This window comes from Pelophylax lessonae (assembly GCF_965119305.1).
Source record: "Pelophylax lessonae genome assembly, chromosome: 5".
NCBI classification, from domain to species: domain Eukaryota; kingdom Metazoa; phylum Chordata; class Amphibia; order Anura; family Ranidae; genus Pelophylax; species Pelophylax lessonae.
In genome coordinates this window covers 441,805,749-441,821,414 of record NC_138772.1, presented here as the reverse complement: position 1 = coordinate 441,821,414, position 15,666 = coordinate 441,805,749, and the positions used below count along the sequence as shown (strand labels likewise).

The 15,666-nt window shown below is 39.9% G+C and overlaps 1 protein-coding gene across 3 annotated transcripts in view; it reads right to left on the bottom strand.

Annotated features, from left to right (window-relative positions):
• LOC309557020 (serine/threonine-protein kinase Sgk3) overlaps positions 1–15,666 on the bottom strand; it is a 148,496-nt gene that overhangs the window by 15,172 nt on the left and 117,658 nt on the right. For all 3 annotated transcript variants that reach the window (XM_082259623.1, XM_082259624.1, XM_082259622.1), the window contains 7 exons: positions 15,190–15,277; positions 11,539–11,588; positions 9,055–9,112; positions 8,800–8,883; positions 5,104–5,235; positions 688–800; positions 555–591 (listed from right to left, as the gene is read on the bottom strand). In XM_082259623.1, the coding sequence (XP_082115749.1) occupies positions 555–591; positions 688–800; positions 5,104–5,235; positions 8,800–8,883; positions 9,055–9,112; positions 11,539–11,588; positions 15,190–15,277 (562 nt within the window). The remainder of the gene's footprint in view (positions 1–554; positions 592–687; positions 801–5,103; positions 5,236–8,799; positions 8,884–9,054; positions 9,113–11,538; positions 11,589–15,189; positions 15,278–15,666) is intronic.

Below are 15,666 nucleotides of genomic sequence, written 5' to 3'. Positions count from 1 at the left end.
AGCTCTGTATATATATTTTTTCTAGAAAGGAGGAGCTCTAGGAGCACTAACTGCTGGCTGAAACATAATTACAAAAAAGTCAGCAATGAATAGAATAAAGTATAAACAAAGCACTTTAAGCCCCTGTTCACAGTGGTGCGACTTGTCATGCAATTTGAAAGTTTCACATCACTAGACAAGTCGCACCCTATTGTCGGAGATGAAAATTTTAAAATTGGTGCGACTCAGACTTTGCAGTGCCGTGCTGATTTGAAAAAAAGGTTCCTGCGCTATTTTTTGGATCTTAGGTGCGATGTGCACAGAGACATCTTTGCATGAAGTCGCACAGATGTCAGGCAACTTGCACCTGAAATCTGAAGCTTTTAAATTATACTACTTCAAGTAAAGTAGCATGATTTCAAAGTTGCATCCAGTGTAAAAGGGGGCTTCATTTTCTTTACGAGAAAGCAAACATGTTATTCTGTAGTCCTCTTATATTTAGTCAGTCTTGTCATTTAAGACTGTCAATTACTTAGAACAGTAAAAAAGCTCACATAACAAGGAAAAGTTATTACCTCAGAGTCTAGAAGAATATTTTCTGGCTTGAGGTCTCTGTAACGTAAACGTAAAAGTATAACTACAAATCCAGAATTTAATAAACTCTGCGCAAAAATGTAGTATAAATCAGATGAATTTACTTGTTTATACCTGTATATGATCTGAATGGAGTGTAGGTAACCCAACGCACAGGCAATTTCAGCAGCATAAAAACGGGCTCTTTGTTCAGCAAAATATCGTTCTCTTTGTAGGTGAAAGAAAAGCTGAAAGTAAAGTATACATTGTTTAACCTGAATATAAATCCTTGTAGCGGTAGTGCTTCATGTTGTTAGAAATTGTATATACTACAAGTAATTGCATTTCTGAATATCATTAGGAACTGTACTTTTCCCCATGCTCTATACATAAAAATATGGAACTTCAGTTGAAACTTTTTCCCTAGTTTTCAGGAGAGTGGAGAAAGGTTGGGACCTCTAACGGGCTTTTACTCTCTGTTTCCCCGTTGGGAAGATTCACCCTCATTACGTTTCTCAATGACTGTAGTCAGTGGAAAAGCAATAGAGGGAAAATGTTAAGTTTTACCATACTTACTGGCACAGGAAGTAAAGCCAAATTGCCCACAGTGGATACAGGTTTCAGTAATACCTGTCTAAGTAGGGATTTTTTTTCCTCTTTGTCCTATCAAGGCAAGTTTAATATTATAGCTAAGGAGAAAACTTGGTACAAAAAAAGCACATAAGAGTTTTTGAATGAACATGTATCTTTATTAAAATGCTAAGGGTGTGTATGTTTGCATTATCTATTTTTTGAACTCCGGAAAAGGTACAACCGATGCCAAAACTCGTCAACTTCCCTTGACTTGATATACTGAACTTTCCCCAATTTGTAGCAAGAATTGAGGATCAATTAGGAATTATAAACGGGGGGTTGTGAGAACCAGCGCTATGGATAAGAACTGACAGGCAGTAAAATATAAGGTTGCAGCCACCAACCGAACCCCTAAGAAACTTAGGGGCAGGAATACAGTGTGGGGGTGAATAGTTGGAAATTAGGAATTATGCCTACACCTGGAGTGCCTAATTCTAGGAAATGTAGGAAACCTTCATATCTGCAATCTGTTACAGAGCTGTATGGTCCTAACAGACAGCTTGAAACTCTGCCAAATACTGCTGATTCGGCTGAAATTTGAGCAGTAGGTGGCTCTGCAAGCACCGCTTAGCTTGAGAAAGGTCAATTAAAGAAAAACTACTAATACAGGAACTGGCTGGCCGAGTTTAAAACCGTGTATGGGAAGGCTAAATGCACCAAGCTGATCGATTGATAAACTGGGATACACCCAGCATGTCGGGTTTTACTTGCAATTATCGCTAGCGGCTGCTATAGCCACTAGCAATAATCACTATCTTTTCCTAATTTGGAACACAATGCATAGCATGTTTATTGTGGTGTGCTGCAATATGTGCATCTCTTCCTGGCAGCAGGTTTCCTCTCACATGTGCACTCCTAATGCTGGCTCTTACTACTCCGGTCTAAGGCCCTGTTCACACCAGAGCATTTTTCAGCTCGTAAAACTCATCTCATCAAACTCAAACAACATCTCTGAAGTTCCAAAATACCAAACAAGCAAAATCCTATTCATTTCAATGGCTCCTGTTCATATATGAGCGTTTTGTCGCCTTAAGCAAAATGCCTGAAGCTCAAAAAAGTACACAAGCTTATTTTTTAGCAGAATACAAGTGTTTTTGGTCAGATGTCCATGTCTGCCTCCAAACGCCTGCAAAAAAACTCCTGAATAACGCCTGAAAAAATGCCTTAAAAAAAAACGGTTGAAAAACGCCCAAAAAACACCTGAAAACAATACGCTCAGGTGTGAATGCTACACAATGTTTATTACATGTAGCCACTATCAAGACAAATTCAGGTACATTACGGTATTTTTTAATAATACAGAACTGTACTTTTCATCTTCATGGAGTTCAGTTTAACAATATCCAACATTTAAGACATTCTCAGGAAATCTGAGAATTAAACATCTTTTGCAATCACTAAAAATTATATAAATAAAAACATATCCTCCATTGAAAAAACATGCCTAGGTAGTTTCTTGCTTTGCAATGGGGTTTTACTGCACTGAGGAAGTGAAACCAGAGATGTCATTATCTTCCTCTTCCCAGCTCACACTGTCCTGTCCATTCTATAAAGTGATAGCGATATTCAAAGTGCAGTGATTCATAGGAACCAAGCAGATTAGCTACTAGAGAAGTTTTAGGTGGTTGCTATGTAGTACTGCTATGGGGTATCGTCACATACATTTACTTTACTGTATTAAATAAGCCTATACTTGTCTAGGTAATTTGACAGTTTCAGCTACACAATAAAAAGGTTTCCAAGCGTTAATTTATTCATTTACAGGATGTACCAGTGGACTATAACCTCAGAGTTCTCTCTTTTTTTTATGTGGCTCCAAATAACCTAACATCAAGTGCTCAGAACCTTACTTTCCAAACACTTTCCACATAATTCAATTTTTTTTATATACAGTAAATCAGTTTGGCCCAAAAAGAATAGCATTTATCATTTTTCTTTTTTAAACAGAAGCCTGCAATGTATTGCACCAGTGATGTCAGGTTCCTACAGACACTTCTTCCAACTCTCTGCCTGTACCTTTGTATGGGCTTTCAGTTAAAGAGCTGCAGGAAGTCAATGTGCTGATCAGAACTGATGAAAACTACAAGCCCATCTGCCGCGAAGGTGTATGGGACGTGTAGTTTATTCATTCACAGATCTCTGTGGCTATGCAGGCGGAGCCAATTTTAAAAGTGACGGAGGCTGTGAAGGAGAGGAACCCCTGGCGCTCTGTCACATGGGGGGCTCAAGGGGTAAGTGTTCAGGTGATTAGCAATATGTTACACTCTAAATAGAGTAGTAACATGTTTCTAAAGGTGGAGATAGCCTTTAATTAATTAATTTCAACCACACACAGAAAATAATATAAACTCTGATAGAAGATTAAGAGCTTCACATTGTCTTAAATGTTCAATGTTTACAGCCTGTAAAACCTGTTTTTACAGTATGAGCCATTTAAGGCTTGTCAAAGCCTGATTTGAGCAATTATTATATAGAGAATTTAAGTGAACTTGACCTGGCATAAAATACTGCTAGAATAACAAGTATTTACAAGCGATGGCCTATGTATAATCTGTACCTAGGATTTAAGGGTCTGCACAAGGCCTAGGGACTGAGTTGAAAGCTAACACAGGTACTTACAGGCACCACAAGGTGTCTAACCTTCGGCATTGTGGCTACCTTAGAACCTTTCCAGGAAGGTCACGTTTACTTTAAATGCCTAGCAAAATTTTCTTCTCCAAAATCACAACTTAAAGAATAACTAAAGGCAAGACTTTTTTTTTTTAGTTTTGGACAGAGTGGAGAAGGATTAGAACGCTGGTCAGTTTTTGTTGTTGTCTGTGCCCCGGTTAAGGACATTCACCCTTTGCGTCCTGTTTACTATTATCATTGAAAGTGAAAGTAAAAGAAAATCCCACATTTGTGGGTTGCCCCGAGAAACGTAAAAGAAGAGTAAACTTCCCATGGGGGCACTAGTTGCAGGGATTTCCTCCCACTTTCTGTTTGGCTATGGGACAGGACGTGAAGGAAAATCTCCACAATGGGACACAGATGGTAATAAAGAAAAAATCTAACATGGGTTAAAACCCTCCCTTAAAAAAGTGCATGAGGAAGGCAGCGCATGAACCACACCGGGATGCAATGGATAAGGAAGTCAGGTGAACATCCAGTATAGGAAGGGTTAACAGTTTATTGGTATTGATAACCGAAAAACAAAGTACATAAAATGCTTACATCCCCCTGGGCTGGAGTGGACAAGGGCACCTGGCAGCAAGCAACACGAGTGCGAGGAGGTCAGTCTCCCAGGACTGCTGAGCAGTGTGTGCACAAAGCTGGAAACCAGCCGGCGCGGGGAAATACCAGGAACCAGGGTGGACCATAAGCTATATGGTTGCTATGACTACATGTTTTGCGCTATGCGCTTTATCAAGTCATGACCATATCAGCACCCTTCCTATGCTTGTTGGCTAGCAGCAGAAAAACCACTGGGGAGCCTCACAGCCTTACTTCTATCCCTCCACCCTAAAGGCACCCCAGGAGCACCAGATTTGTGATTATTGCTTTGACTTCTGGACTGGATTTTTTCCTATGGTTGCCCTGGGTGCGAATCTCTTTACTGAGCCATTAGTTGGCTAACAGCAGAACAACCGCTGGGGAGCCTCACAGGCTTACGTCTATCCCTCCACCCTACAGGCATCCCAGGAGCGCCTGGTTTGTGATTATTGCTAAAACCCTCCCTTACTCTATCCAAAATAAAAATAAAAAAAGCTTTGCCTATAGTTCTACTTTAATCTTAGATACACTGAGCATGTGGTTAAAGCTGAACTCTAGCCACATTTTCCTTCATTTTAAATTTAATAAGGCAATATTACAAAGATAAAGTTTTATTTCATATGCATTGTAGGACTACTGCCCTAAAAGTACATAATATTTTCCTACCTCTCCTCCATTGATAAAATCCAACACAAAAAACAGCTTGTCTGAGGTCTGGAACGAGTAATGAAGATGAACCAAGAATGGGTGCTTTACATTTTTCAGAAGAACATTTCTCTCTGCCATGATGTGTTTTTGCTGAAAGAAATGTTGAAATAAAATTAGTTGCTGGCTTAGGTTACCTTCACTAAAAAAACACAAATTTTACTATAATTAGCAACAAAGGCAGCTAAAGAAACATTGACTTTCCTGTATAAACTGAGTTTAGCCACTACAACCCAATCCCTGAGCTTCCCTATTGATCCTTTGTGATGGGTGGCCTCTCTGACTAGTATGAAGTCTTGGGGAATTTGAGGTTGGAGGGCCAAGCTTAGCTGGGTTTTGCAAATAACTTCAGCAGCCTATATCTCATTATCTACTGAATTTCTTCTTATGCATGTTTCGCCAAATGCTCAGTTTGCCACGGTTGTGACAAGTATATGTTCTGATTTGTAGGTTAAATAAAATTCCAATTTGGAAATAAAATACAGTAATATTCTTTATGTGCATATATTAGGACTTTCGGGCCTACATCGGAATATAAAAATGTGCATTATAACTTACAGGACCAGCACTAACAATAGAAAACAAAAGGCACAAATGCAAGTACATTGTCAATGGCAAATTATTTAAAGTTAAAGACATAAAATATACTCGCAAAACCCATGTGAATGATAGTGTTGTATAACCCAGAAACCAAGAGCCAGCCCATTTAGGAACTACTCAAATTTGAATGGATGATGATCATCCAGTTTGGGTTGCTTAGAGGTTATCTATTTTGAAAGTATTGAGTGTGCTGCTTCTCTGTGAGTTCTTAGCACTACGGTGCCAAGTGCACATTTCCCACAGGGCCCAGCATTCAAAGAGTACAAAGAGGGCAGCAAATTGTGGTTTAACCACTTTAGGACAGGAGGATTTTCCTGCTTAATGACCAGGCCACTTTTTGCAACTTGGCACTGTGCGACTTTAACTGACAATTGCGCGGTCATGCAACGCCGTACCCAAACAAAATTTACGTCCTTTTTTTCCCACAAACAGAGTTTTCTTTTGGTGGTATTTGATCACCTGTGCGCTTTTCATTTTCTGCGATATTTATAAAAAAAGAGCGAAAATTTTGCGAAAAAAATCGTCATTTTCTACTTTGACAGTTAAAAAATAGCCAATATATTAAATTTTTGTCATATATTTAGGCCAAAATGTATTTATGTACATGTCTTTGACATAAAAAAATTCTCAATGAGCGTATTTTTAAGGTGTTGTAGTCAAATGTGCTGTGCCATGCCCAACTTCCCATATGTGTCGAGAGGGAACGCCATACCCAATGATACTGAATAGTTGGGAGTACATTACTACTATACCTGGAAAGAAGCCACCAAGCACCTGTGGTAATACACATCCATGCCTGTGCTGGGCCCACCATTATCCAGACTTGAGCAATATGGAAAATGTTTATGGGTAGTAATGATTCTGAGAATTAGAAGTGCTCATTCTCAACCTCAACTCGACTCTCAGGCAGCTCAACAGTCACAAGCAATGCATAAAGTGACATTACAAAGTAAATCTTCTACCATACAAAGATATAGGGAACTATCTGTCACTTGCAATATGTGGTTATGAGGACATACTGGAAATGTTTGTTGTGGGGAAATTCTTGAAACACAATTGCCAGGGTTGTCCTTGTGAATAGAGATCCCTTAGAAAGTGTCTATTGTAGTCACTGAACAAATAGGTGAAAAGGGCAAAAAAAGAAACCCAAAATAATATGAAGTACCCTCATGACATTCAAGGACAGCCCTAATTACAAATGCGTACAATACACTATTTCCCAAATGCAACTTTTAATGTCATCCAGATTTAAAATCTTAATGTGGAATTTTTTAATCTGTGAATACCCAGGCATGATCGGGCTTACAGTGCATCTGGAAAGTATTCACAGCGCTTCACTTTTTCCTCATTTTGTTATGTTACAGCCTTATTCCAAAATGGATTCAAATTAATTATTTTCATCAAAATTCTACAAACAATACCCCATAATGGCAATGTGAAAGAAGATTGTTTGAAATCTTTGCAAATTTATTTTTTTTTTAAAAAATCACACGTACATAAGTATTCACAGCCTTTGCTAAATACTTTGTTGAAGCACCTTTGGCATCAATTACAGCCTCAAGTATTTTTGAGTATGATGCTACAAGCTTGGCACACCTATTTTTGGGCAGTTCCTCCCATTCTTCTTTACAGGACCTCTCAAGCTCCATCAGGTTGGATGGGGAGCGTTGATGCACAACCATTTAAAGATCTCTCCAGAAATCTTCAATCGGGTTCAAGTCTGGGCTCTGGCTGGGCCACTCAAAAACATTCACAAAGCTGTCCCATAGCCACTCTTTTGCTATCTTGGCTATGTGCTTAGAGTCATTGTCATGATGGAAGATGAACCTTCGCCCCAGTCTGAGGTCCAGAGCACTCTGGAGACAAGGATGTCTCTGTAACATTGCTGCATCCATCTTTCCCTCGATCCTGACTAGTCTCCCAGTTCCTGCTGCTGAAAAACATTAGCACAGCATAATGCTGCTACCACCATGCTTCACTGTAGGGATGGTACTGGCCAGGTGAGGAGTGATGCCTTGTTTCCTCCAGACATTACACTTGGCATTCAGGCCAAAGAGTTCAATCTTTGTTTCATCAGACCAGAGAATTTTGTTTCTCATGGTCTGAGAGTACTTCAGGTGCCTTTTGGCAAACTCGAGATGGGATGACATGTGCCTTTTACTAAGGAGTGGTTTCAGTTTAGCCACTCTACCATACAGGCCAGATTGATGGGAGTGCTGCAGAGATAGTTGTTCTTCTGGAAGGTTCTCTCTCCATAGAGAAATGCTGGAACTCTGTCAGAGTGACTATTGGGTTCTTGGTCACCTCCCTGACTAAAGCTCTTCTCCCCTGATCACTCAGTTTGGCTGGACAGACCACTCGAGGAAGAGTCCTGGTGGTTCCAAACTTTTTCCATTTATGGATGATGGAGGCCACTGTGCTCATTGGGACCTTCAATGCTATAGAAATTTTTCTATACCGTTCTCCAGATCTGTGGGGAGGTCTACAGACAAATCCTTGGACTTCATGGTTTAGTTTGTGCTCTGACATGTACTGTTAACTGTGGAACCTTATATAGACAGGTGTGTGCCTTTCCAAATCATGTCCAATCAACTGAACCTACCACAGGTGGACTCCAGTCAAGTTGTAGAAACATCTCAAGAATGATCAGTGGAAACAGGATGCACCTGAGCTCAATTTTGAGTGTCATGACAAAGGCTGTGAATACTTATGTACATGCAATTTTTTTCATTTTTTATTTTTAATAAATTTGCAAAGATTTCAAACAAACTTCTTTCACGTTGTCATTATTGGGTATTGTTTGTAAAATTTTGAGGAAAACTATTCATTTAATCAATCTTGGAATAAGGCTGTAACATAACAAAATGTGGAAAAAGTGAAGCGTGGTGAATACTTTCCGGATGCACTGTGTATATGGAAATGACCAAAGAAGCTGGTTACATTCACTCATCGCTAATACCCTGCTGCACACTACATGGTGCTACTTTTCATGGTTAAGTCCGTTATCACACAGAAACCTTAGTAGATACAGCACAAACATACAGTAAACATATCTACCTCTTTCTTGTTAAGGATAATCTTCTTCTGTAACACCTTCACTGCATAATAGCGGCCATCATGCCTTCCTCTTGTAAGAACAACCTGCAATATTATTAAAGATTAATGTTTAGAACCTAATGCACGTCTGCTATGACCAACAGCTAATTTGTGACTATCCAACATATGCAAAACCTCAGCTTGGTCACACAGATTATAGTGAGACCTACAGCTCCACAAGAAGTGGACAGGGACATGTTTATAAGTGGTTCTCACCTTTCCAAAGCTCCCTTTACCAATCAGTTTGAGGTATTCAAAGTCTGAAGGTTTTGCACTATAAAGGACATAAAAGCACAAATGTAAACAATATCTGTACATATTTGAGACCCCAGCATATAATAAATATATTTTCTGTTTCAACATACACTCATAAACAAGTAAGGTATATACAGGCAGTGCCAGGGTTATGAATAAAAAAGGTTATGTAGGTTTGTTCTTAAAGGATTTGTAAATGCAGAAGGTTTTTTTTATCTTAATGCATCCTTTGTATTAGGATAAAAAAAACCTTCTGTGTGTAACAGTCCCCCTCAGCCCCTCTAATATTTACCTGAGATCCATTTCTGTCCAGTATCCCTCGGCCATCGGGGACTCTCCCTTCTGATTGGCTGAGACACAGCCGCAGCGCCATTGGCTCCCGCGGCTATCAATCAAAGTCAGTTAGCCAATCAGGAGAGAGAGGGGGTGGGGCCTGAACTGCAGCTCCGTGTCTGAATGGACACACGGAGCTGCAGCTTGGCTCGGGTGCCCTCATAGCAAGCTGCTTGCTGTGGGGGCACTCAACAGAAGGGAGGGGCTAGGAGCTCCAGCCAGGGACCCGAGAAGAGGAGGATCTGGGCTGCTCTGTGCAAAACCAACTGCACAGAGGAGGTTTTGTTTTGTTTTGTTTTTTAAAACGGGACTTTACAATCACTTTAGGTTAATTTTTTTTAAGCTTTGGATAGCATAGGGAAGGGTTAACTGGCCATGCAGTAATTGGTGGATGGGATTGCTGACAGGTCTGCCAGACAGTAGCTGGCAGGATGCGGTGAGCTGCAAAATGGCTGCCCAGCAGTTTCTAGGACCAGCATGACATCACACTGCCTTCATTCCTAAGTACGAGTCCCAAGTAAGTCGGATGTTTGTAACTCAGGGACTGCCTATAACACCTAAAGTATATATTTTAAATGATTATTGCAGTGTGTTACCTTAAAGTGGAACTTCACTCAAAAAGTGAAATGTTGCTCATTCTTTCCCTCCCACCAGCCTGTACCTGAGTTGCAGGTTTTTTTGGGGGAGAAAGTGAAGCAAATACCATTTTTGGTCAGTACATGCTCCCACTTCCCCAATCCTTGTCTAGACAAGGATGACATCGCTCATCCCACTCTACTTCCCACGTAATTCTTTTTTTTAGAGCGCAAAAAAATAAAAACGTAAAGAATCAAATAACACAAAAAAAAAAACTCTACTTGTGGGGAAAAATAGGACATAAGTTTTATTTGGGTACAGTGGCGCACAACCATGCAAATGTCAGTTAAACTTACGCGGTGCCTGGTCAGGAAGGGGGGTAAATCTTCAAGTCAAGTTGTTTAGGTACATTCTTATAGTATATATATATATATATATATATATATATATATATATATATATATATATATATATACACCATTTTTATTATCCATAGACTGTTTAGATCATGTTGACGAGTCACCACAAAAAGAGAAAATTAGTGTCAACAATAAATAAGTCTAGCTGCTTGACAGCATTTGATATTAGATATAAGCCGCTGCCACACAGGTAGTGCATGGTTTTCAATGTGTTGGTCAAATCATAGAACTGCATTATTAAGAAGGGGCAGTAAAGCCGGCCATAGACGATTTTGAACCATGTATAGGCAGGCTGAATTGATCAACAAGGGTACAATGAACCTGTCGGATTTTACATGCGATTATTGCTAGCGACTGTAAAGTAGCTATAACCACTGTGGGAAGCTGTCCATGTCAGGAAAACTCAATGGCTTTGCAGGAGGGATTCCCCTGTCAGCACTGTCTGTTTTGATGGGGAAATCAAGTGACTGTCCTGGGTTGCTTGAAAGAAAATCACTCCATCTATGGCCAGCCAAAGACACAACCATGGTGGAGCAAAGTAAAAAGTAAAGCTTCTTTGAGTAAAGCTCACCATAGATGGATCAAATTCAGCAGGAAATGGGTGAATTTGGATCCATGTGTGTGGATCCATGTGTGGCCCCCGCTAGACACAAATTAATCTAACATACGATTTCTGTCAAATGGGCTTGTTGAAATTTTTTTCTTGATCAGCAGCTGCAGCCACTGATTATTGTATTCAGACAGCAGAGAGAGTCCATACTGTCAGAATACAATAGCTCAGCGAGGACCGATCCTTCATCTACCTTTTTAGCGTAGATGGAGAAATCCATTTTTTTTATTTTTTTTTATTTCGTACAGCCCTCTGGCTGAAATGGAAAAAAAAAAAAAAAAAAAAAAAAAAAAAAAAAGGATCCATTTCTGGCCAGCCTAATAAGCAAATGTGGTTGCTACCATGTACATCTGCACACATGATCATTTTTTTGGTTATATTGCCCTGTTACCGGCCTATTTATTCAACAATTAGTACATATTGCAATAACAATAACAAAAAAACTGAATGTATTGGGTTCAGTAATCTTTCAAAAAATGCTAAACAAAAAAATCATTCGAAACTTACTGAGGGTTTCCCGAGGGCCCAAGGTTGACATTTTGTGATGGTGAATCATTCTGTTAAAGAAAACAAGTACTCTATAACATTCAATACTTCATTTTTTCTGAGCAGCTACTGACATTAACTCCAGGCAACAAGAGAAATCAGGAAATGAACTGATAACACTATCCAGAAACATTGTAATGTTGTGCTAAAGTCAACAAATCAACTTTATTTACATTCAAAGTCAGATTTACCTTTTCATCAAGTATGAGCCTACATATGGAAGAGGCGAAAATGGGGCTTTTCCTTGTATAATCAAAAGTCCATTCGGGGAAAAGCCACATGTTCACTTACCTACTCTGCCCATCCCACAGAGCTGATGACTCTCTCTCTCTGCCACCATGTGACAGCAGCGGATATGGGTGCCTGAATGGTAAATCACCAAGCACCAGCACCATCACCTGGTTCACATCCTTCCCATATCTGGAAATGTAGAAGCGTTTTTTTGTTCCTGGTGGCTGAATAGTATGGCAGACAGAGAAAGAAATGTGGGCATGAGCAGCAGTTGTGTCGTACTGTTGCATTGCCCTGCATGGAAAAAAGCATAGATTATCTTTAAAGAGAAGAATGGGCAAAGCTTTTTTGGCTACACTTCTCTTGTGGGTCACAAGAGTGCACTTATTTTTGCTCTGCTGTGACCCAGAGCTATTTATCTGCTATCAGCTGATATCACATAACAGCTCCAGGCTCTGGAATGATCCCGACCTATGTGTCAGAATTAATCCAGCTCCTGACTGACAGCTGACTCTGGTTCTCAATGCATGGCTAAGAGCTGAAGCCATCTGCACCCTCCCATTCTCAAGCTTGGCATGTCAGTAAGCATTGGAGGGGCAGAGTGGAAAGCAGTGACTAACCATTACTGCTCTCCACTCTACTTAAGCCAAGAACTGAGCGATCAGCAGTTATGTGATTGCTCTGTTCTCAGGCTTCAAGCTGTCGTTGTACAGCTGCAGCATCACACTGACACTGTAGCATAGAGGTGAGTATGAAGGTTTGATTTATGTACCCCAAACATCTCCTTTAGAGTGTATTTCCACTTTTGCATCCAAATTAGAATATTTCCCCCACACTGTGAGAGACCCGCCGGCTGTTCCTTCGCTGCGCTGCTTGGCTTGCGGTCATCCTGTTGCAGCTGCTTCAGTCCCTGCTCTTCTTTCCCGCCGGCTGGCTGCCATCCTCCGGTCACTGCTGAGTTATACAGCACAGGCAGTGTGTGCGGATGCTGGACCCTTTTGATGTTACTCAGCTTCCCCGTGAGCTGATATGCTACTTCATGACCAGGCTGGAATACATCCTTTGTTATGTAAGTGAATGCTGTTTTAAGTTTTATAAAATGTAATTATTATACTGACATCACCCAGTTCTCTGCGGTTTGTTCTCTTCATAATGCCTGGTACACACGATGAGATTATCAGACGATTGATCGGTCATTTTTTTTTTTTTGGTATGCTACTCTTATTCTTGTATGATACAATAAAAATTTGGAAGTGATGTAATGTGTTGTAGTGTATCTGTATTGTATTGTAAATGTGAATGACAACTCTACTGATTAAACGAAAATCGTATGATTTGGTATCGTACGAGAAAAAGTTTCATGCTTGACCAATCGGATAATATAGGATGAACTATCGTGACTGTCTCTCGAAAGCTCTGTACTAACAATCAGATTATTGTACGATCGCTTTGAAATCATACGATTTTCTGATCATGTGTACGGCCTTAAGGCTCACTACACGAGTCTTTTTTTCATTCAACCAGCAGATTGAACGAAAGAAAATGACTCAATTCCCCCATCCACTCACTCGATGTGGATGAGAGAGAATCGCTCCCGCCGTTAATGTATTCTGACAGCGGGGAGACTTTCCTGCCATCAGAATACACTGATCAGCACTACCAACAATAGCCGACAGCGCTGATCGAGAGAATATTTTCTAACAGGTTGGGTGTACACAAGTCGATCGATAGATCAACCTGTGTACAACCAGCCCGCCCATAAATGGATCAAAATTTGGCCGGTTTGATCCATGTATGGCTGACTTAATACAGTACACAACAGAATACCTTCTAACAGCTTAAAACAATCGTGCAGATCTGTAAATTGCTGTTCTCACAACCTAGGTTGTATCTAACACTGGATTTTCTAAATAAAACTATAATGGTTTTTGGTTCATTTTATTTTCCTTGTTTTTAAATTTTTAGTTTTGAAAGCAGTCACACTATGTCTGTGTTTTGACCATCTACAAATCTTTGTACAGATGTATAAAGATGTACTCAGGCTGGACGACAAGCCGCAATCTCTAATCAAGTCAAGATCAAGGCCCACCCCCTTTTGGTGCAAGGTCTACCGCTGACATTCAGCTGTTGAAGCCTGGAACTTTAGTTGGCAGTAGAGGCTCTGGCATTTGAAAGTTGAAAGACAGTGATCAGGGTGTATCAGTAAGATGAGAAGTGCTTTCAGTGTGTTTTTGGACAGAATAGGGAACGGTTAAAACCCCATTAGTTTACTTTTTGCTCTGTGTCACATTGGGACATTTCCCCTTCACTTCCTGTCCTGGCGGTGCGACAGGAAGTGAGAGGAAATACATATAGCGTAAGGGAATTCCCCTGTTAGACAGTTATCCTTGGAATGGGTGTTCCCATTACTGCTTGTTCTGGTTTTTGGATTTCCCATCACTCTCTATCTCAGTGACAATGGTCACCAAGACAAACATAGAGGGTAATGCTATCTAACAGGGACACAGAGAGAAATAAAACCTAACAGTGGTTCTAATCTTTCCATATTCCATATTCTATCCAAAATGAAAAAAAAAAAAAGGTTTTGACTATAAATACACTGTAATCTTAACCTGGACAGTTGGAATATTTGCACAGATGTAAAAGAAAACCACAGATGGACAGCAGTACCATGTCTTTTGTCTAAATTTGTCTTACTGGTACTTGAGACAGATCCCTCCCACAAAGTATCCTTGACTTCTACTGTAAATATCAGCTTGTGCTTTTGAGGTATGTAAACAGCAAGCTTCACAACAAAGTAAAATGCCAAAATCTGGTGCACAAAATAAGAAAGCAATATATTTTTTATGAAATATTTTGAAAATTACCTTCTTTATATTTCTTTTTAAATTATTTTTTTAGCCTCATATGAAACTTTGTACAAAGCCACTACACATTCCCTTTAACACTATTTATCTTGCAAGCAAAAAGTACTTATGTGCAGTCTATTTATATACAGACATTACAGACTTTACACATTTTCTCTTAGACAGAAACGAAACTCATAATATCCTGAAGCTCTGGGTCAGTGGTTACAACTTACTTCCCATAATCTCTCAAAAACAGAAATTAAAAAAAAAACCTCTTCCATATCAGTCTATGCAAGTGCAACTGAAATTGCATGCAAAAAGGAGGAACTGTTTGATTTTGACTTGGCAACCCTGTCTCCTTAGGAAACAAATGTTTTGTAATAAATTCAATGTGTATTCCTCCATTAAATCCAAAAACACTGAAGAAAAAAGGGAAAATAGGTGTGTGGATAAAGACCTAAAACGGGTGCAGATTGATAGGCATGTATATATGTTCATGTGGGTGTCATAAAGGTGAGAGAATTTTATTTACCTTCTGATCTGCTCTTTCATCTTCATCCTCTGAGGGATCAGACTGGTGTCTGGTGCAGTCCAGCTTTAGGAATGCCTGGACGTCAGGGCTGTAATAAACAAAAGCACATTGTGGCTTTAGAGTCTCAAGTTACTGTATGTTCACATGCCTGTGCTTTAAGCTGCACACACATTTCATGCAGTTATCAGATGTCTTTGTGCATTTGTATCATGGTAAAACAAACTAGGCCTGACTTAAAATGGTTACAACAGTGCTGCCATCTCATTCTGTCACAAGTACCTGTGACAGTCTTCAACACAATTCTTGCACCTCTGCAGATCCCCTTGGATTCTATGACCAGACTGAACATGGAGCCTTGACTTCTGACCAAGATTAAAGCCCACCCCTATTAGTGCTAAGCCCCACCTCTGTCACTCATATGGCAAAGGCTGTAATGCTATGTCTCTTCCGCAAGAAGGCCAAACTTACCTGCCTGCA